Source organism: Emys orbicularis, chromosome 11 (genome assembly GCF_028017835.1).
Source record: "Emys orbicularis isolate rEmyOrb1 chromosome 11, rEmyOrb1.hap1, whole genome shotgun sequence".
Lineage (NCBI taxonomy): Eukaryota > Metazoa > Chordata > Testudines > Emydidae > Emys > Emys orbicularis.
The window spans coordinates 17,079,930-17,101,781 of NC_088693.1; the positions used below are offsets into that span (position 1 = coordinate 17,079,930).

At 39.7% G+C, this 21,852-nt stretch overlaps 1 protein-coding gene across 1 annotated transcript in view; it reads right to left on the minus strand.

Annotated features, from left to right (window-relative positions):
* Positions 1-21,852, minus strand: part of NCKAP5 (NCK associated protein 5) — a 471,806-nt gene that overhangs the window by 200,154 nt on the left and 249,800 nt on the right. Inside the window, 1 exon segment of the mRNA XM_065413737.1 lies at positions 3,112-3,202. Coding sequence (XP_065269809.1) covers positions 3,112-3,202 — 91 coding nt within the window.

Sequence of the window (21,852 nt, forward strand, 5' to 3'; positions counted from 1 at the left end):
AGTGTTAAATGTATCAGAGTGTATTCGGTGTTTAAAGTTAATGAAAACTAATGGAATGTTACTGTCATTGTTTTACTTATATGTATCCTCTTATAATGTAATAGCAAACATTTACATTGTGTATACCCCTGTAACTAAATAACCCATCAAAGGAGAAGGAAGCTTGTAGAATGCAAATGAAGAACTCTAACAGAAAAGAGCTAATTTCAAAGCAAATGGTCATAGTGTGTGATGCTTGTAGGTCAAAAACTCAAAATGAATTCCTTACTCTCTTCATCAAAGGAAAAGCCTATGTAGGTATTGACACTGTCAGCTTGTTTTCTGTGAGAAGAAGTTGTAAATATGGATTCAAGGAAAGATCCTTCATCTCTGGACTGTTTGGACTCTTGCAGGGAAGTATACCAGATACAAAGAGGAGATCCCCAGAGACAAATTGGGTATCCTGAAAAGACTTTTGGGAAACTGACAGTTTATTACATCACTGCTACCATTTAAATTTACGAACTGTGACTCACCTGTGCATATATTTTACCTGCTTTAAGGTTTCAATAACTCATTTCCTTTTCTTAGCTAATAAAGCTTTAGTTAGTTTACTATAGAATTGGTTGCCAGCATCGTCTTTGGTGTAAGACCTAGAGTACCAATTGATCTGGGGAAAGTGACTGGTCTTTTGGGACTGGGAGCAACCTGATGTGGTGTGATTTTTGGTTTGAGTGACCATTTATCACAAAGTCCAGTTTGTCTGGGTGGCAAGATAAACCGGAGAGTCTAAGGGGACTGTCTGTGACTCCAAGGTAAGACTGGAGTTCACATTTGTCACTGGCTTGGTGAGATCTAATTATAGAACACACTACCAGTTTGGAGTGTCTGCCCTGTTTTCTAATAGTCTGCCCAGAGGTAGGCACTCACAGTCATGAGCCAGTCCAGACAGTGTGACAGCAAGTACTATGCTACACCATAAATATGCTTTTCATACTTTTTATCCCAGATTTCGAATTGAGCTGTAGATGGGAAACAATGTTGTCATACTGCACCGAAAGAAGGATGTATATCAAAATGTAAAGTGTAGCTGCTAGGGTTTTACTTCCAGATACTACTCCCAATAGTGAAATGTGCTGATCTATCAAAAATGACAGATATTATTTAGAATGCCTTGCATATGATAAGTGAATAAAGTATTTGTAATATAATTCATGACAAATGTAGCCAATATCTGTTTATGATTTATGTGCAGAATTGGATTTTAATAATATATTCATTATTAGTGAGTATTCAAATACCTTGTGAGTTTTTAAGACAGTAGGTTCTTTGCAAACTATTTGCTGTGGTGATGCCCTTCAGTTATTGACTGTTGATTGTTACGACTGGTCACCTAAGTCACATGGTATTGTTTGTTTTCCCTGATTGGATGACAAACACTATATACATAGAGCAGACACTTCCGGCCTAAATAGCAAATATCCACATTAGTGTGTGAATGCCCTTGCTGGCATATGAATACAGTCATTCAAATGGAAAAACAGCCATTCCTCAAAATCTGAGCAAACAAAAACCAATTTTTGTGAGAGCTTGCAGAGAAGTGGACAAAAAGGAGTGTGGACATGGCTGAATTGAAAAGCAATTCAGAATAAGTAAAATGTTCAAAAACAATTTTCCTCATTTTTCACTCCGCATATGATGCAGTAGGCTGGCCATTCTTTCAGTAAAGAAGAAACTGCTTTGAGCACATTTTTTGTATAATGAATAAACAGAACAATAAAATGCATGTTGCAATTATCCAACATGGAGTAAACATAGAAGAATCCCAGTGTTAAATTATTTAAGCAGCAGAAGAGCAATGTGTGAGGTTAGCTACTATTAGTATCCCCAGTTTACAGACAGGGAAACTAAAGCCCAGACAGGTTAACAGAGACATTAAGTGGCTTGTCCAAGATCAGACATGATAGCAGCAGATCCAAAAATGGAATCCATGACAGTTGTGACTTTTAGTCATGTACCTTAACAACCAAATCACACAATGAATCACCTTAACATTTATTTCCATGTCAGTTACTTGAATATATACATAACCTTAAATTAAGTCTTAACTGTCTACGATTCTGAAGCCTCTGATCAAGAGTGACTGTTATTTGGCTTTGCATTTTTAGTCTGTCCTCATGCTCTGGTTGTAAGAAGGGACATGAAAGTAACTATACACTGTTTTTCACAAGTGCCTCGTTATCTGGAGAACTGCAAAGTAGGTCATGTTTCAATATTTTATTTCTTGTAGGATTGTTAGTAAAGGTATGAATACGCACTGAGGCCTTTTCTGTCTGACCAAGGAAATGCAACTTTTAGAATAATTGGGACTGTCTTTATTAAATATTTAAATAAGTGAATTTTCAGAATGTCAGTGTAAATGGGCAGAATATATCTCAACATCCTCAACAAAATGTAAAGACCCTCAGTTAGCTCAAATCTCATGCTCTTCTTGGGTAAAGTAAAATTCTAATAAATCATAAACCACAATATAAGCTTCCTCCCTCAACTTGGTTCTCCCTCAGTTTTTCTCTCCAGAAACAACTCTGTTCTAGCCCCTTAGGACTCTCTGTTCAGAGGGACGCTCACCTTCCCTATATCCCCGCTTCAAGTGACAAAGCACACCTACTACGCAAGTCAGATGAATTTTTGCAGCTTTATACAGGGTTCTACCACCTCTGAAAATATGGGTTGACAGAACATTGCTGTGACAGTTTTCTGGTAACATCTTGTGACTTAGGAGCTTTGGAATATTTTACCATAAATTTCATGTTTTTAATAAGGCTTAACATTTGGTTCATGTTTCCCTTCTGAAAGGTAGATGCAACAATCAAAATAATAAAGCAAAGAGTTTCTTGGGAAGGAGCAAGTAGATAAAAATGTAATTATGGAAATGGAAAACCTTAAGCAGTAGGGGAAGAATACATAGAGAAAGTAAGGAGGAACCAGGTATGCTGAATTATTTAATAATAATGGATTACCAGCATTCATAACTCATAAAGATAGAACAAAAATACTTGGACATGGATGTCGGAAATATAGAGCACTTGTTAGATTTTTTAAATATGTAAACAACAGAAAAGCTACCAATACCTGATACACCTTCATGATATTAACTGTGCCCTCTCCATTCTGATCTGGAGATGCTTGATTCTGCAGTAGATTTCTCACCGTCTCCTCCATCCTGGAGAATGAAAATACAAAAACATTTTAAAGGTCAGAAATCTCTGCATGTGGATAAGACATGTAGTGTTAGGGTCATTTAAAGGACAAAATACATCATTCTACTGGCTACTAGCAAACTAATATTCATAGGATATCCTGGTCTTGGAACTTTCTTCACTTCTATACTGGAGCCTATGATTAACACATTTAAAGGGCTTCTTTACCTTTTACATGTGTAGGGTAGTGAGAGCTTCCTTTTTATGTGAGCTACAAAGGGAGTTTAATAAACATCAGACAACATATGTAGCTAGCAGGCATCTTCTTGATGTCAGTGTTGTAGCAGCAGCAGAATGATAAAATTAATGCCATCTAAAAAAATCATTCATAATTTTCCAGAAAAGTACAGGAGTACTTGTGGCACCTTAGAGACTAACAAATTTATTTGAGCATAAGCTTTCGTGGGCTACAGCCCACTTCTTCAGATGCATAGAATGGAACATATATTGAGGAGATATATATACACATACAGAGAGCATGAAAAGGTGGGAGTTGTCTTACCAACTCTGAGAGGTCAATTAAGTAAGAGAAAAAAACTTTTGAAGTGATAATCAAGATAGCCCAGTACAGACAGTTTGATAAGTGTGAGAATACTTACAAGGGGAGATAGAGTCAATGTTTGTAATGGCTCAGCCATTCCCAGTCCCTATTCAAGCCTAAGTTGATTGTATCTAGTTTGCATATCAATTCCAGCTCAGCAGTTTCTCCCTGGAGTCTGTTTTTGAAGCTTTTCTGTTGCAAAATTGCCACCCGCAGGTCTGTCATTGAATGGCCAGACAGGTTAAAGTGTTCTCCTACTGGTTTTTGAGTGTTATGATTCCTGATGTCAGATTTGTGTCCATTAATTCTTTTGCGTAGAGACTGTCCGGTTTGGCCAATGTACATGGCAGAGGGGCATTGCTGGCACATGATGGCATATATCACATTGGTAGATGTGCAGGTGTACGAGCCCTTGATGTGATTAGGTCCTATGATGATGTCACTTGAATAGATACGTGGACAGAGTTGGCATCGGGCTTTGTTGCAAGGATAGGTTCCTGGGTCAGTGTTTTTGTTCAGTGATGTGTGGTTGCTGGTGAGTATTTGCTTCAGGTTTTGGGGTTGTCTGTACGCGAGGACAGGTCTGTCTCCCAAGATCTGTGAGAGTGAGGGATCATCTTTCAGGATAGGTTGTAGATCTTTGATGATGCGCTGGAGAGGTTTTATTTGGGGGCTGAAGGTGACAGCTAATGGTGTTCTGTTATTTTCTTTGTTGGGCCTGTCTTGTAGGAGGTGACTTCTGGGTACTCATCTGGCTCTGTCAATCTGTTTTTTCACTTCAGCAGGTGGGTACTGTAGTTTTAAGAATACTTGATAGAGATCTTGTAGGTGCTTGTCTCTATCTATGGTATGTTCCAGGATAACTGAAATAAAATTTCTTATAATTTTCCCACTCCATGTATGTTTGGTTTACATTCAAGTAAACCTCACAACTAGAACTCTGTGAAAATGTGTCAATAACATTTACAAGTGTGTTGATGACTCGCCTTCTGAAGGATTGAGAAAGTAGGCATACCTTACTGCTCTGTTTTTTCCCCTCTTCACTTCAGTCCACTACAATCTGTGGCCCCCAAATTAAAAGTTTAATATTAAAGCAGTAGCAGTGGGAGCAGGATCCTTTATGGTCCTGCTGCAAAAAGGGGTTGAAGTGGGCTGTCACTCATAATATACCACCAACGCAGTGAAGAGATCCAGGTGTAGGAGTGGGGAGCAAACTTGTTGACCTCGAAGGCTTTTGAGGTGTTTTGGAATGAAGTAAAAGCCAACTTGATTTCCTCCTGGCACTGAGGGTCGAGGATGGGCTGCACTGCAGCAGGAGTGCCTGAAGAAGTTCTAGCCAACTCAGCCAGACTGTGGAAAGACTAATTCAGACACAGTTCTATGAATGGGTGCAGTATGTGCTCCCTCTTAGCACAGCAATGCTAGCTAGTGTGGAGGGAGGTAGAGTGCGAAGACTGGGATCATGGCTTGTTCTGCAATAGAGGCACAAGTGCACTGCTTGGTAACCTTTTCCCCACTTACATCCCATGCAGGGCTGGCCACAATCTGCCATTATAACATCATGAGAGTTTAGTCAATCTCAGCTCAGACATTAAAAAAGAAAGAATGTTTGTGCTATTATGCTGGTAGGTATTAATGGCTTCCATCAAGCATGCCTTTGATCGATCTGCAATCACAGAGCTTGTTAAAGCTGAGAGGCATGCTAGCTACTCTTAATTCAGGCTGAATGGAAGAAGCAATTGGGCTCCTTTATTGAGTAAGATAGCTTTAGATAATGGAAGCCACTGTCCAAGGCACTAGGCCACATGCAGGGCTAATCAAAAATCAAGCCATGTGGGTAAAGGGGTTCCACAGGGACTGATTGCTAGTGCAGGGGCTAGGGCTTTGATTGGTTGCAGATGTGTTTGTCCGGGTGTATCAGAAGCAGAAACAACCAGAGAGCCAGAGAAGCTGTCATGAGTGTGACCTTGCAGGGAGAAGACAGAGCTCACTGGAGTACAAGACTGACTGGAAAAGCAGGCTTGGAGATTGTGAGTAAGGAAACAACCTGCTTCTGTTTGTTCCTACTAAGTTCACAGAAACAGGACTTTGTGAATCTTCTTTGTAAATAAAGAGGACTGCACCAAAGAAATACCTGACTCTCTAAAGGAAACAACGCAGTTAAGGCCCCAAATGTTAGCTACCCACACTGGACAAGGGGCAACAGTACCATCCTTACATAACCTTTGTGCACCTGGTTGTCATTCGAGTCTTTCAGTCTGATCAGAATCAGTAGTTACTAATCTAATGACAACATTCCTGCTTGCTTAGTTCTCTCTTTTATAGTCAGCCAGCAACATCCTACTTCCTGAGAAGCAGGCACTGTGAGGCATTCATCCTAGTCAGATGCCCAGTGACATTTCTCTTATTTTTATTATGTTTTTTTAGTTGATGTGAATGTTTTTGCATTGCCAGAATGCACACGGAACAGTTGGACCATCTGTTGACCAAATGTGAATAAGAATAAGCCAGCTCTAATCTCCAGTGCAGACAGTGGTACATAGTTTTTCAGTGGCAGACTGGAACCATTTCTGCTCATCGGCTGACCTTAATCAGAGCCTTTTTACTCAGGAGGCCAAATCCTTTTGCTTCAGAATATAATCCATAAAAGAAGACAAATATTTTAATTCCTAAAATGTGAACCCCTAATTTTTAAAGTTATTAATATAGCAGGGTCTCTTTCTACTGATATATATTTATAATATTATGAAAAGCCCATGCAAATGAATAAAGAGACTTAAATCAGAAAAGAAAACGAGGAACAGATCCACCTCTCACTAAAGTAAATGGGAGTTTTGTCATTGAATTCTGTGTTAGCAGGATCAAGGACAATAATATGAATGAAAAACAATGTAGGTGCAAAAAATCAAACCACCTATGAAAAAGAATTGTGAAAAGCACTATAATAGAAGTCATTTGTTGCATGATAGCTTCTCATAGCCTATTTTCTGGGCACAGACAATTAGGTTGACTGTCCTGGATTGCTTCTGTGTGTGTGTGTGTGTATAAAGCAGAAACTCATTTTGTCTAAGAACTTTGTAGGGATTGGCTGTACACTGTTCTATTTGGAGCATAGTGATCAGATACTCTAAGGGTAGGTCTACACTTACCCGGTAGTTCGGCGGCGAGCAATCGAACTTCTGGGTTCGACTTATCGCGTCTTGTCTGGACGCGATAAGTCGAATCAGGAAGTGCTCGCCGTCGACTGCGGTACTCCTGCTCGGCGAGAGGAGTACCGCAGAGTCGACGGGGGGAGCCTGCCTGCCGCGTGTGGACCGAGGTAAGTTCGAACTAAGGTACTTCGAACTTCAGCTACGTTATTCACGGAGCTGAAGTTGCGTACCTTAGTTCGACTTGGGGGGTTAGTGTAGACCTGCCCTTAGCAAAACTCCAGTTTACACTGGCAGAACAAAATACAGAGTGTGACAAACTCACCCAGACGACAGGCAGAGTTGTTCTAACTGGAGGTTAAATATAGTTTTTTTGTTTGTTTGTTGATATTAAAGAAATGTATAAAGACAAGCTTGATTATCTGTAATGCTGATTCAGCATGTACAATGAAATTTACTTTAGATTTCCAAAGGTCCTGATTTCCCTTTAATCAGGTATCAGTGGAAGAGTACAACAAGGAGAAAGATTAAATAGACATCTGCCAATAAGGCAAGTCAAATGCCCTTAGATTCAGCTTTAGCAAAGTTTGTCAGGCACTGCCATTGTGGTTTACCGACTGCTATTGCTAGCATTCCTTTTTTATTTGAATCCCGGTCTTCCATTTTAGGAGGAACTGCTTAACCAAACATGCTGTACCACAATAATTTAATCTGCTTCCTCATTAAATCAGCATTCAGTGCTTCTAATTTATGAGAGCATTAATAAAAGTTAATTGTTATATTATAATCTACATTAGTCTGCACAATTAAAGTATATGCCAGTAAAATTTAATACACTATTTTAAAGTTTGGCCAGGCCCTCCCCGCAATCCAGTTTGAGAAATAGCCTCTTGCCCCCAGGAATTAGTCCTCTAGTCAGGCCTTCCCACGGCCGACTTTATCTGGGAGATAGCATATAAATTTTGAACCACAGTGACATTGATGAACTATATAGTTGTCAGTCGTGTCTGATGATGACATCACAGCATCTTGTGTGTGCTCTTGTGGCTGTACAGTCCAATCTGCAAGGAGCAAGGTCACGGTAGGTGTCACACAAAAATGTCTCCCATTGAAAACGTGGCATGATGCTTGGCCCTTTTTTCAACCAGTTTTTCACAGATGTTTTTCTCAAAGTGTTCACAAACTTTATTGATAGTTTCTCTCCATTCAGGTCTGCCTGTGGCTGTGTCTTCTAAGTTATTGATATTTATGCTGCTTGAGTTGAGATTCTGCTTAAGGATGTCTTTGAATTGTTTATGTTAGTCACTCAGTCCAAGTACGCTTACGCCAAAGATTTTCATTTTTCTGATAAAAGCATTAACCTTCCCTACCCTTGTATTTTCCTGTAAGTTTCATTTTATTTCAGGGCACTGTGCTGCTAAAAATATGTGCATTACAGCACCATACGGGACGAAGTCCACATATACACAAAACCCATTCAACATTTCAGGAAATAAATCTCATAAAGACAGAGAGAGAGCGCGTGCGTGCACAGATACAATTTGTCTTCCATTCGGTTCATCAGTACTAATGCTTGCCAACTGGGAAATGCCAGGTCAGAGTCTGCTGCATCAGAACATTCCATATCAGGCTCTGAGCAGATAATTCAGCCCTGCAGCATTCCCCAAACAATAAAATAGACCTTAGTATCCACTCTGGTCTAGCACTTAAAACTTCTTTTGCATCACCCCAACCAATACCTCCCGCCCCCCTCAAAAGAAGTAATAGGAGGATACATTCATTTATTATTTGTATTATAGTACTACCTAGATGTCCCAGCTGAGATTAGGGTCCTATCATGCTCGGCATTGCACTATTTTATATATAGTGCAATGAAGTAGACAAAACAGCAAAGGATGGGAGAGGAAGCAGAGACACAGCAATGTAAAGTAACTTGCCCAAGATCACAGGTAATGCTGGGAGTAGAACTCAGGGGTGAAATTCTGGCCCCACTGAAGTTAATGGCAAAATTCTACTGACTGAGCTCCAGTCTAATGCCCTGTATATGGGAGGAAGCTATTTTCCCCCCATTAATGTGTTCTGGATTTTAGAAAAATGTACACATTCTCATTTTTTATAAATAAATACAAATACATGTGCAAAGAAAGCTTGTGTCAAGTCAGATTTAGTTTATGCTCTTAAGTTTGATCTGTACTCCTACCCCATGCACCACATAAAATTACACAGTAGGTCAGAGATCTCAAAACATCAATAACACTGAAACAAACTAGACATCCTTGCTGTAAAAGTAGATTTCGAATTTTTAAACAGAGATTATGTGTGTGTGTGCGCATCTCTCTCTCTCTCCATATATATACACACACACACACACACACACAACAATATATTACATAGTCTTTAATTTGGTAAAACTACTTTAAAAAAAACAAAAAAAACCCACTTTGGCACAGAGAGAGACTGCAGTCTTGAATTCACTCATGGGTATGTTATGCCATTAAAACCAACCAAAAGTGTTAGTCTCATTTTGAATGCAGTTTCATAGCCATTCCAAGAACATCTGTATGTGTGGACAGAGAAATATTTGTGTGTTTATTAGTAGTAGTGATGGTGCTGTGTGGAACACAGCAACTTTTGAAAGGATGAAGTGGATACAGAGAAGTGCAAGGTGAAAACTAGGTCTGTCATCAATGACTATTTGTGGAAATTCTCTGAATGTTAACGAACTGTTCTCATGTGTTTTCACACCACACTGCATACATCATGACATTTTCAGGCTCATAGGGTGTCTACACTACAAAATTAGGTCGATTTTATAGAAGTCGATTTTTAGAAATCAATTTTATACAGTCGATTGCGTATGTCCACACTAAGCGCATTAAGTCGGCAGAGTGCGTCCTCACTATCGTGGCTAGCATCGACTTACGGAGCTGTGCACTGTGGGTGGCTATCCCACAGTTCCCGCAGTCTCCGCTGCCCATTGGAATTCTGGGTTGAGCTCCCAATGCCTGATGGGGCAAAAACATTGTTGCGGGTGATTTTGGGTATGTCGTCAGTCGCCCCTCCCTCTGTGAAAGCAACAGCAGACAATCGTTTCATGCCAGACACCAGGGTGATTAGAAGAGCACAGCAAGGCACGCTGCGTATCACAGAGGCTTTGAAAACCAGTTTCATGACTGGCCAGGCTTCGGTGTGACAGGTGTGTGTGTTTCTCCTTGATGCAAACCCACCCCCTTTGTTGATTTTAATTCCCTGTAAGCCAACCACCCTCCCCCCTTCGAAATAAAGTAACTATTGTTTTGAAACCATGCATTCTTTCTTTATTAAAAAAAATGAGATAACGGACAAGGTAGTCCAGGTGGGGTGGAGTGGAGGGAAGGACAAGGCCACATTGCTTATTGTAGCCACAGTAAAAATCAAACTGTTTGAATGACAGCCTTCTGTTGCATGGGCCATCCTCTGCAGTGGAGTGGGTGGGTGCCCGGAGCCTCCCCCCCCACCCCCGCATTCTTGGGCGTCTGGGTGAGGAGGCTATGGAACATGGGGAGGAGGGTAGGCGGTTATACAGTGGATGCAGCGGGGGTCTGTGCTCTTGTTGGCTTTCCTGCAGCTCCAACAGATGCTTCATCATGTCTGTTTGCTCCCCCATTAGCCTCAGCATCGCGTCCTGCCTCCGCTCTTCCCGCTCACTTAATTCTTTCCTGGCCTCTGCCACTGAATGCCTTCATGCATTAAGCTGTGCCCTATCAGTGCGGGAGGACTAGATGAGCTTGGAAAACATGTCATCACGAGTGCGTTTTTTTCACCTTTTAATCTGCGATAACCTCAGGGACAGAGATGATAGGGGGTGCGTAGAAACATTCTACGCTCTACGATTCTGGGGGGACTGCATGGTCACCTGTGCTGCTGAGTTCGCCACACTGACCAAACAGGAAATGAAATTAAAAAGTTCCCGGGGCTTTTCCTGTGTACCTGGCTAGTGCATCGGAGTTCAAAGTGCTGTCCAGAGCGGTCACAATGGAGCACTCCATCGACTTGCGTCCGCACTACCCCAAATTCAACCCACCAAAGTCGATTTTAGCATTACTCCCCTCGCCGGGGAGGAGTACAGAAGTCGATTTTAAGAGCCCTTTAGGTCGACGGAACAGGGTTGGTTGTGTGGACACATTCATTTTTAAATCGACCAAAGGCAGCTAAATTCGACCTAACCCTGTAGTGTAGACCAGGCCATACTATATAGTTTTCTAGTAGACACACAAGAGTGCTATCCACAGAACTGATGGCAGGTAGAGGCAAGCAAAGAAGAGGAAGGGATTTTATTCCATGAGGAATTACCATTATTTGTTTTCAGTCTACAAGTTTCTTGCAGAGTTTTCTGAGTCTATCAAAAGGTTTCTCATCTCATAACAGAGATTACATCACCTACATTTGTTTGAGTCCTGATGATTATGTACTCAAGAATTATTCTTTATCTGGAACCATCTCTATTCCAGTAATAACTTCCTCTTATCATGGCATCAACACTTCCAAAAGTCCTGTGAGTTTTGAGGTACTTTTAAGGGCTTTAGAAACCCCTTAGAGCCCTTTGAAGTTGGATATATATGGTTTTGCTTCAGTAGGACAGACTTCGGGAACTGGCCAATAATTAATCCTATTACTAATAGTACTTTTCTACAGTGCCTTGCAGCCAGGGATTTCAAAGTGCTTTACAGTCATTAAAGACTACATTTTCCCATGGTTATACTCATGTAACAGAGGACGGTAGGAGTTGCCTGAGTATCTGATGACAGATTCGCCCTCAATTAATCATCACAACATCCCTTTGAGTACTATTATACCAGACTTTTGTAATTCACACAAATGACTGTGAGACCCACTGCAAATTACTGAATTTTGCAAATTAGTATGTGAATAAACAAAGAAGCAGAGATGAAGATGATGCAGCACAAAATATACTCTGTTCATTCAAATGCAGCGTATCAATAACTATAATAATTCATTGTACTAGGAAATATGATGTATAGTTTGTAAACATCAGCAAGCGATATGTATGTAAGCAAGCACGTATTAAAGCTTTTGCTAAGAAGTGATCAGAGAATGATGGGGTTCTGTGCATGCCAATTGGTGCGTGGTTGGGAAGGTTAGTATAATTCTACTGTATACTCGTTTTACATTTTAAAACTGAGGCTCAAAGAAGTAAGTGACTTGCCAAAGGCATAGAACCTGGCAGTCACGAATCCTTGGTCAAAGCAATACATGACAAGACATATTCTCTGTTTTTATTTTACATTGATTCATTACGGTGACTGAGCAGACCTAATGCTGTTTCCATGAGTTATCTGACTAAGTTGCATGCAGTAATACATATCGAAATAACTGCAAATGTATTGACAGCTATGCTGTCTCTATATTGTTATGATACTATGATGTACATTTCATATCAATAGCATATGTTCCTGCTCACATAATTTTAAACAAATTCCAATTTGATCTGGAATGAAGAATGTTATTGAAGATCTTAGTTCTGTCTTTTTTACTAGTTTGGAAGGTTTTGTACTCATACTATGGACTCAGAGTTTAAAAAGGTACCTGACAGATGTGTGTGGGGCTAAAAAGAAATAAAAATATTTCCACATTTTATAGTTATTTTGCAATACAAAGGTAATAGTTAAAATATAGAATTATTTTGATTAACTGGCTGCTATGCGTATTATTAATACTTAATGGGAGTTTTATTATATTAAAGTCTACATAAAATACCCAAACTCCTCCAGAACTAAAAGTGTTACATTTCACTGAGCTGATGCATTGTTTTTTCCTTTAATTTTTACTTGTGATTTTAATGTCCATGAAAGTAAGGTGCTAATTGTGCTAAACTAGCTATTTAGTGAATAAGGACCTCAGGATTTGGTCCCATAAAACAAGTTCTTTGTTAAAAATATAATTCTCAACAGAGAGCTGGTGTCTTGGTACCCCAGAGCCATGTACTATAGGCATATCCTTAAGGCTAAACCTCTGCAGTGCACTGCACATATGGCCTGTCATAAAGTCTGAACAAATAGGAGTGTTGGGTGGAAGTTTCCCCCACTGATCTTGGCTCCCCACAAAACCCAAGAAAAGGGCACTCTACAGGCCCTCTGTAAATAATAAATTGGGGGATTTGTATTTTATGATTTTTAATCCTTTAAGGTTCACCTTTTCCAGCTTTTCTCTGAAAATATGAGGGTTAAGAATTTTTTTTTTAAATGAAAACTGAGATTCTCGTGTAATCACATGACTCCAGGAGCTGGGGACTTTCAGAAAAACATCAAATATCATGAGACACACAAAGTCTCATGAGCCAGCAACACTGCATGAATAACAAATGAATAGTACAAGTGAGTTCTACAATAGCGAAGGTGTAAACCACATGATCTTACAGCCTGATGATAATCCCTATCCACATATTACATGTATAAAATTCAGACTCCTGGCAGGTACAGTCTGGATTTATACGTGGGGCCAGAATTTGGCTTTTGTTTTCTCCCCTCTAACATAATCTGATTGGGGATTTTCAAGTAGCTAAACCTAAACAGAGAGGGCTAGGTTTTGCCTGGCTGCTGTGATGTGAGTAAGAAACCTTCCTCTCCTTGCCCTCTCTTTGCTTCAGCAGGGCCCAGCCTCAGCAGAGCACAAGGACTGCTGACTTGTAGTACCCCATGAACAACAAACCATAGTGAGGAGGGGAATATATTTGCTCTTCCAACCTTCACTGACCAGCAAAGCTGGATGGGGACAGAGAGAGGAGTATGCTGCATCAAGTTAAGTCCTCTTATGTGCATGGACAGTCCATGAGGGACAGTACTTTCTGATCTCACACATACTCCAGGATGATGCCCCTTAATGTAGAGCTCTGCCTTAAAATACAATTGAGACTAGAGGTAAGGAATAACTAGTGAAATAAATAGCAGTTCTCCTGTTCTAAAAAGTACCTTCCTTATTCTAAAAAGTTTTACTAATATGGATGATGTATTTAATAATTTCTCTACATAACAGTAGCAAAGAAAACTAAATTTTAGGTATTAAATTTCAGGGAGTTAAAAACAAACAAGAAAACAAGTTGTTCCAGAGACTTATAAGAAGGAGAGGGTTTAATTTTAATTTAATGCTCTTAGTCTTCACCAAATTTGAGCAATATAGCAAAATGGTTGAGCAAGTAATAAGTAGTTAGAATAATGGTCTCCAAGGGCTTAATTATTTGTATCATGTTAGGCAGCAATAGTCTCCCTAAAAATGATATTGACAGCTCTTCTACAACCAAACCATTGATAATGAGGCAGTAAAAATACAGCTTCTATACATCATGACTGAACATGCCCTGAAGATGGCTGAAAAAGCCTTAAATACATCATACAGGTCTGGACGTTGATGTAAAGTAGGTGCAGAATTTAACCATTTGTGAAATTGACTTAACAAAGGAATTTTGTAGTCAATATTTTGTCATTAACAGTTTTAATGCTGCACATTCCAAGCACCCAGACCAGGAAAAATCATGTTATACATTGTTGCTCTCATCTTCCTAATTGTGCTGCTGTACCACAGCCATTATCCTATTTTATCAGGCAACAATGGAAAAAAGAAAACCCACATTAGGCTTCCAGGGCCAAATTCATCCATGTGGTAACCCCATTGGCTTCTATGACATTTCCTTGGGGAAGAATTGGACTCAGTGCTTTTAAAATATTTACCATTATAATTAAAAAGCAATCGCTTCTCGGCTCTCTATGAGCTGAGGGGTGAAAACATTATCTTCTCTCCAAGTGTGCAGTGTATTTGATTGAGATACTTGAAAAAATAATGAAAAATATCTAGTAATGGTAGGCGAGATGCTACCGTTCTTACAGTGAGTAGTGCCTTACTCTGGGAGTAGCCCTATATATTACAGGGTTTATAATGGTTAAAACACAGAAAGAGGGGAAACCAGACTATGTGGTGTTCTTCACAAGGTTTGAATTGAGCTGCTATAGAAAGGATGCTGGCACGTTATTTCTGCCTCCTGTACCAACTATTCCAGCTCTCTCCTTTGTTGCTGGAGCTGTGCAGAGCACTTCCCCTCTCACAGTCCTCAGGTCTAGCCCACGCCCACCCACTGATTACCAGGGCTATTAGCATGAGGCCAATAAGCAGATGGGGACGGGGAAAGGAAGCTTTGTCAGCGGTAAATAGTGGCCAAAATGCAAGAGAAAGACGTGGCGAGGGAAAGGTGAAAGGCCCTGAAGAATCTCACTCCATGGATCAGGCCCATCCAGAAGCACAGCAGCAAGGCAGACCAGGATATAGCAGGGTGGGGGAAGAGACAGACATTGGGTGGGGGATAAAAGGGGAAGACAAAGAAAGAGGTATACTGATGCAAAGGGGATTGAAAGAGAGAGAGAAAGAAGGGGAAGGTGGGAATACTGAAAAGAGGAGGAGAGAAAAAGACTTGGGGACCAGGGAAGAGAACAGAAAAGGGAGAGAGAAGAGAAGGAAAGTGGAAAAGAGATGGAAGAACTGGAAGGAAAGAGTATGATGGTACAAATGAGATGCAAGGAAAGAAAACGAATGGAAAAGAAGAAAAACAAGGAAGTAAGAAATGAAGAGAGAGAAAACATGAGAACATTCAGACACCTGAAAAGGGTTATTTTATTTATTTTCAGCATGTTTTATTTTACTTCCTTTGCGGGAAAGGGAGAGTCATAAGGCCGGGGACTCCACTCCAATGGAAAATCATTTAGATGAGCTGTGAGAGTGGAGGAGGATTTTTGGCCTGATTGAAGAGTGAAAGCCATTCCATCACTTACTCCCCCCTTTTCAAGCACTTACTCTTTAAGGATCTATCTTCAGCACAGCACGAGGTACATTTTCAAACTGCTGTGTGGGTTTTTAGCCATGCAGCTCCCATTGAGTTTAATGGGAGTCCTGTGGATGAACCCTCATTTGAAGCTTTCAAATTGTACTCCAAAATGTCTAAATAACGTACTATTTGAACATTAACTTTTCATATGACAGGAGTGAAGTAAAACAAGGACAGAAGGATTTTTAAAGCTATATCATTCTGTTTTGCAATATGTATTGGGAAGCTCACCAGGGTTTAGTTAAAATATTTAACACAAACTTATCCACCTCTAGGATTTAGTTTTCATAATGATTAAAATAAAATTACTCATATGTGTTTTTAAATGGAGAACATAAATCAACCCATGCAGCATTTTTCCCACAGAGAAAAGATGGTCCAGTGTTAAAGGCACTAGTCTAGGACTTGGGAGACCTCTGCTAAAGTCTCTACTCTGCCACATACTTACTCTGTGACATTGGGAAGTTATTTAGCCTCCCTTTGCCTCAGTTTCCCATCTGTAAAATGTCATAGTTCCCTACCTCGCAGGCGTATTGTGTGGATAAATAAATTTAATATTTGAGGTATTCAGATACTAAGGTAATGAAGGCCATAGATGTACCTGAGGTAAATTTATTCAGATATGGCAAGAATACAGGGGCGTTCACTTCCCAAGCAAAATGCTTTCATTTTCTTCCCTCTAAAGGAGGGGGTCTTCCTCATGCTTGGGACTGAAAAACACATGTGTGGTAGTCCTGGAATGTTTAAACCACCACTGCCCATGTTCTTCCCGTCCTACAAACAGAATCCAGTCTCTAATACGGTCATCTTTCAGGAACACTAGAAGATTATTCAAAATAAATCTAAGCAGGTACAATTTTATCTGATGTTTACATGTCCAAGTAGTTGATGATCATATTCTGATACTCTTATTCATGTTGAGTAGCAACTTTACTCCATTACTTGTGAATTAAGGTACTATTCTGCATGAGTAAGCATTATTAGAGGGTGGCCCTCAATTAGTATTCTAATGAAGAAAATGGGTGAAATGGCACACATAACACATCTAAACTTGTAGGGCCAGATCCTCTATTGCAGGCAATGTAGCTATGCCAATTTACACAAGCTAAGAATCCAGCCCATGAATCTCGGGGGGGGGGGGGGATTGGCTTACGTTGGAGCATCTGCATATGGCTCTATTTTACTTGTAAGTCTCCCTGTATAAGTGTGTGCTGGCAAGTGGGTAATGAAGTCTTACAGTGACATGTGATCATGCCACCTGAACTGGAATCCATCTTTAACCTGGTGCTTTTCCATTGAGAAGGAGGGGGGTGGGAACCGAGAGAGGGACAAAGGATTCCCGCCTTATGCAAAAGATAAATAAATGGGTCAAACAGAACAAAGGAGGAGCCATCATGAGGAATCCCCTAGCTACCACCTGAGCTGGAACAAGGGCTGTGCCAGGGGAAAGGATTGTGCCCAGTCTAGGAAGGCATCCAGTCTGTGAAAGAGACTTATTGAAACATCTCTCAGGGTGAGATTTTATCTGTACTCAGTTGTATTACTGTATTAGGCTTAGATTTGCGTGTTTTATTTTATTTTATTTTACTTGATAATTTACTTTGTTCTGTCTGTTACTACTTGGAACCACTTAAATCCTACTTTCTGTATTTAATAAAATCACTTTTTACTTGTTAATTAACTCAGAGTATGTATTAATACCTGGGGGGGAGGGCAAACAGCTGTGTATACCTATATAAGCTTTACACAGAGTAAAACGGATTTATTTGGGGTTTAGACCCCATTGGGAGTTGGGTATCTGAGTGTTAAAGACAGGAACACTTCTGTGGGCTGCTTCCGGTTAAGTCTGCAGTTTTGGGGCACGTGGTTCAGATCCTGGGTCTGTGTTGGAGCAGACTGGCGTGTCTGGCTCAGCAAGACAGGGTGCTGGAGTCTTGAGCTGGCAGGGAAAGCAGGGGCAGAAGTAATCTTGGCACATCAGTTGGCAGTTCCCAAGGGGGTTTCTGTGATCCAACCCATCACACTAGGCAAATGGGAAATAGAAAGACTAAAAAAGCTACATGTCCACCTGCTTTGGGCCCCAACCATGCAAACTCTTTCATATGAGTAACTTAGTGCAAAGTAGTCCCACTGACTTCAATAGAGCTATCCACATCTTAAAATGTGTGCAGAATCAGGGCCTTGGTAAGTTACGTAGTGAACAGATAGCATGTATTTTATCCAAGTCTGGTGGAAACAAAGCCTCACAGGAGCATCCTAACCTAAGAAATAATTTAACAGCTTTCCTGAGGAACTCAGTTTGTTGTTCTGTAAGCAAGTATCAACACAAAGAAATGGATCCTTTTAAAACCTTAATTAAATATTACAAAAGCTGAAAAGAAGCTATCATTACTGGATACTTCTTCATTACAATGCAAAGCCCCGATTTCTGAAGAACCCAATTTAGATATCAACATCCAGCAAGGTAGAAGGGCAACAAGAAAAAAACTCCGCAAAAGAGAAGCTGTGTATGACAGATGCCTTTGTATGTAAGAATAACCACTGAACAGCAGTAACCCACAATTCTGGAACATTAAAAATTCTACCTGGTCTGCAGGAAGGCAGTATGCTTTGTCTTCAACAGGAACTCCGTGTTATACGCTGGAATTAGCTTGCAGGCCAGGTGAACCCATGCAGGGCAGATGGAGTTCTAAGGCCTGGTCTGCACACCAGTTTTGTATTGATACATCTATGTTGGTTAGGGGTTTGAATTTTAACTGATATACTGGTATACCCCTAGTGTGGATGTGATTATACTGGTGTACTGGCTATAAAGGTGTCCTATACCAGTGTAGCTTATTATCCTTCCCATATGGGAATAAGTTATACAAGCACCTTTATACCAGTATAATTACGTCCACATTAGGGGGTGTTTACATCTGTAACTAGACCAGTATGGTTAAAGTAATACAAGTCCTAAGACTCCCTGTCTAATTATCTTTCTGTATAACCAATTTAAGCTAAGGCTTGCAAATTGTGAAATATATTTAATCAGGTCTCAGTGTTATCTGAGGGGTTGGGGGGGAATCAAGCTCATTTCAGAGGCAGATGATAGAGGCTAGGTAGAGACTACAAACTTTTGGCAGAATTGTGGTCAGTTAGGGGTGTGAGGAGGTGCCATTTGTGACTGACATAGCAGTACCACCAAAAGCCCCCAGTGTGGATGTAGTTATACCAGCAAAATTGTGCTTTTGCCAGTTATGCATCCATATACAAGTATAGCTCGACCAGCAAAGCACTCCTAGTTTAGACCTGACCAGAATGTTTGTGGACTTCAAGACAATTAAAAACACTCTGGATACACATATGAATTGTGCCATCTTGCGAATAAAGTCTGATATTGTGACTAATTGTAATATCAAAAGAAAAATACAGGAAAATGCATTATTTTATCATTCAAATTTAAAGTTCATATTATCTCCAAATTATCACCACTGCTTTATTAGCTTTCTTCCGTATAGCAAGCATATTTTTGTACTTATGATAACATTTCAAGACCAACATAAAATGAAGCTGTTTGCAGTATTTTTATTAACAAAGTACTAGCATAATACGCTTGTACCTATGTTAAGCTGTCTGTTAGTGTCTCGTTTCAAAAGCAATTTCTTCCCTCCTATCAGTTTACTCAGTGCAACTGTCATACATTTTCTTAATCCTAGCTATCCTAAACCTTTTTATACATTCCTCTCTGCATTCCTCTAGCATATCATGTGCTTGGAGAAATCCCTTGGCATTTAGACTGAGTTTCTAATCCTGCTCAACAAAATAAACTGTCATTGTTTTGGAAATGTAAGATTTTTGCATTTTAAAATATATCACTGTGCAGTCTGAGATTGCTGGAGGTTTGTGGGTAACTCATTTTTCAATTAAGGCTATGTACCCTTGTAAGATGAAACACGAGTATCATTTACTAATCAAGAGGTGTCCAATTGGAAATTAATCCATTAGCAGGAGAGATATCTGTATGTTCATTTTCAATTGTGACTCTTAAAACTATTTGCCAATAATTTGAATCTTTTTAATTTGAACAAATATCTGTTGGTTTAATCTTGTAGGATATATCCATACAGCTTTGGGCAAGTGGAATGCTCCTGAATTTAGTTTTTTTTTTTAACTCCCTCAGGGGCAAGTATTTCAAACTGCAACTAATGAGGAATTACAGAGGATTTGGAGAAAAAAGCTTATTGTTAACTTAAAATATAAGCAATTGCCTACTACTAATTTTTTTCTAGGTTTAAGACGCCATTGCTGTTTGATCAACGGGATGAATGAGCTGTGTTAAGTACCTTCTTTACACGTAATGAAAAGGTGAGTACAAAGTGGAGGGGTATGTATGTTAATGAGCAAGTCATTGTGCCTGCAATTCTGAATACAAAAACACAGTTACTGATTTGTATCTTTTGAAAAAAATCTAAAGATCCTTAATGTGCACAAATGAAATCTCTAACTTAAGTGTGCAGTTAGAAAGCCAAACCCCCTATTTTCTGTTGCTCTAGGAGCCAATATATAGTGACAAGAGTTTGTATTTATATAGCACCTTCCACCCACTTTAACTTACACACATTAGCCAAAATGGTCAGACTAGTAATTTTAGGTGCCTTAATTTTTGAGCATCTACGATGAGACACTTCAAAAGAGCCTGGTTTTCACAAAGTGATGTACTCCCACCTTCTGAACATAGCTTGCTTCAACGTATCTCATATTAGACACTCAAAAACGGAGGCAACCACAATCACTAGTCATTTTGAGAAATCTTGGGGGTGTTTTGAGTTTAGTGGCCATCTGCCAGGTTACCACACCCATTTTAAAAATAGGTAAACGGAGGCTGGAAAAGATAAATGACTTATCCAGGATCACACAGTGAAAACCCACAACTGCTCCAATGATTTCAATGGGAGCAGGAACTGGTTGGTTAACTGATAAAGCCACAGACAAAACCCAGCTGTCTTGGCTTATTCACCTGCTCTAACCACAACATCACACCAACTACTTCTGTCATTTTTGTGCATCATTTAGCACTCTATTGCCCCCACGTGTTGACTTAAAATGTTGGCTTAAGAATTTAGACCTAAATACTGACAGTTTTTAATTGCTGTTTTACTATTTAATATTGAAGGAACAATACAAAACTATTATTTTATACATTTTGGGATAAATGTTAAATGTTTCTCCTATAGCTTTTCTAAATATCTGAACAGCGTATTTTTGTGCTCTGGCAAAGGTCAGAAAGAATAACCAAAAGACGTGTGTGTCTTTTTGGCTCCTATCTGATATGCCTTGGTACTAAGCTAAATATACAATCACAATAGAAAGAAAAAAAATTATCATGTAAATTAAAACGACATAGGAACCAGTTAACACAAAAATATTCTACTTCTAAAGATTCATTTTTCCAATTATATGCACAAACAAGTGTGATAATCCAGCTGAAATATTAATAGCCTTTTTACACGCATGACTCTGGTTAGTTACCCAGTCAACCAAAGCTTGCCTCAGTGTGAGTATGCAGCTCAAATCCTACCTCTACTTGTCTTTATATTGCATAGTACTGTAGAATCCCTATTACACAGAGGAAGAGAAACTACAGCTTGATGTGAGGTTTGGCTGCAGCTTTAATTGCCTGATTTATTTGCAAACCTGGTATCTCTGTTATATTTAGCATTAAAATATATCCAGAATAGTAAACCTAGCAACTTCACTAATGATTTTATGTGGAAGGCAATGATGGGTGGCAGTATAAAACCGATAGAGATAAGCCAAAATATATAACTGTATCACACAGTGCCAGACTTCACCCCAGCGGCCAGAATGAAAGAGGCAGGATTCCATGCCAGTCCTTGTGCTCCTGAATGAATCTGGTGCCTCTCCTAGAAACACAGCTATGGTAAGGCAAGAGCTAGGATCATGAGCCCAGTCTTCCTTCCACACTGAGCCAATTCACTGGTATGGGGCAGAAGAAGACGAAAGGGAGTATACTGAAGCCCTCCAAAGACAGTAGCAGATAGAAATGGTTGA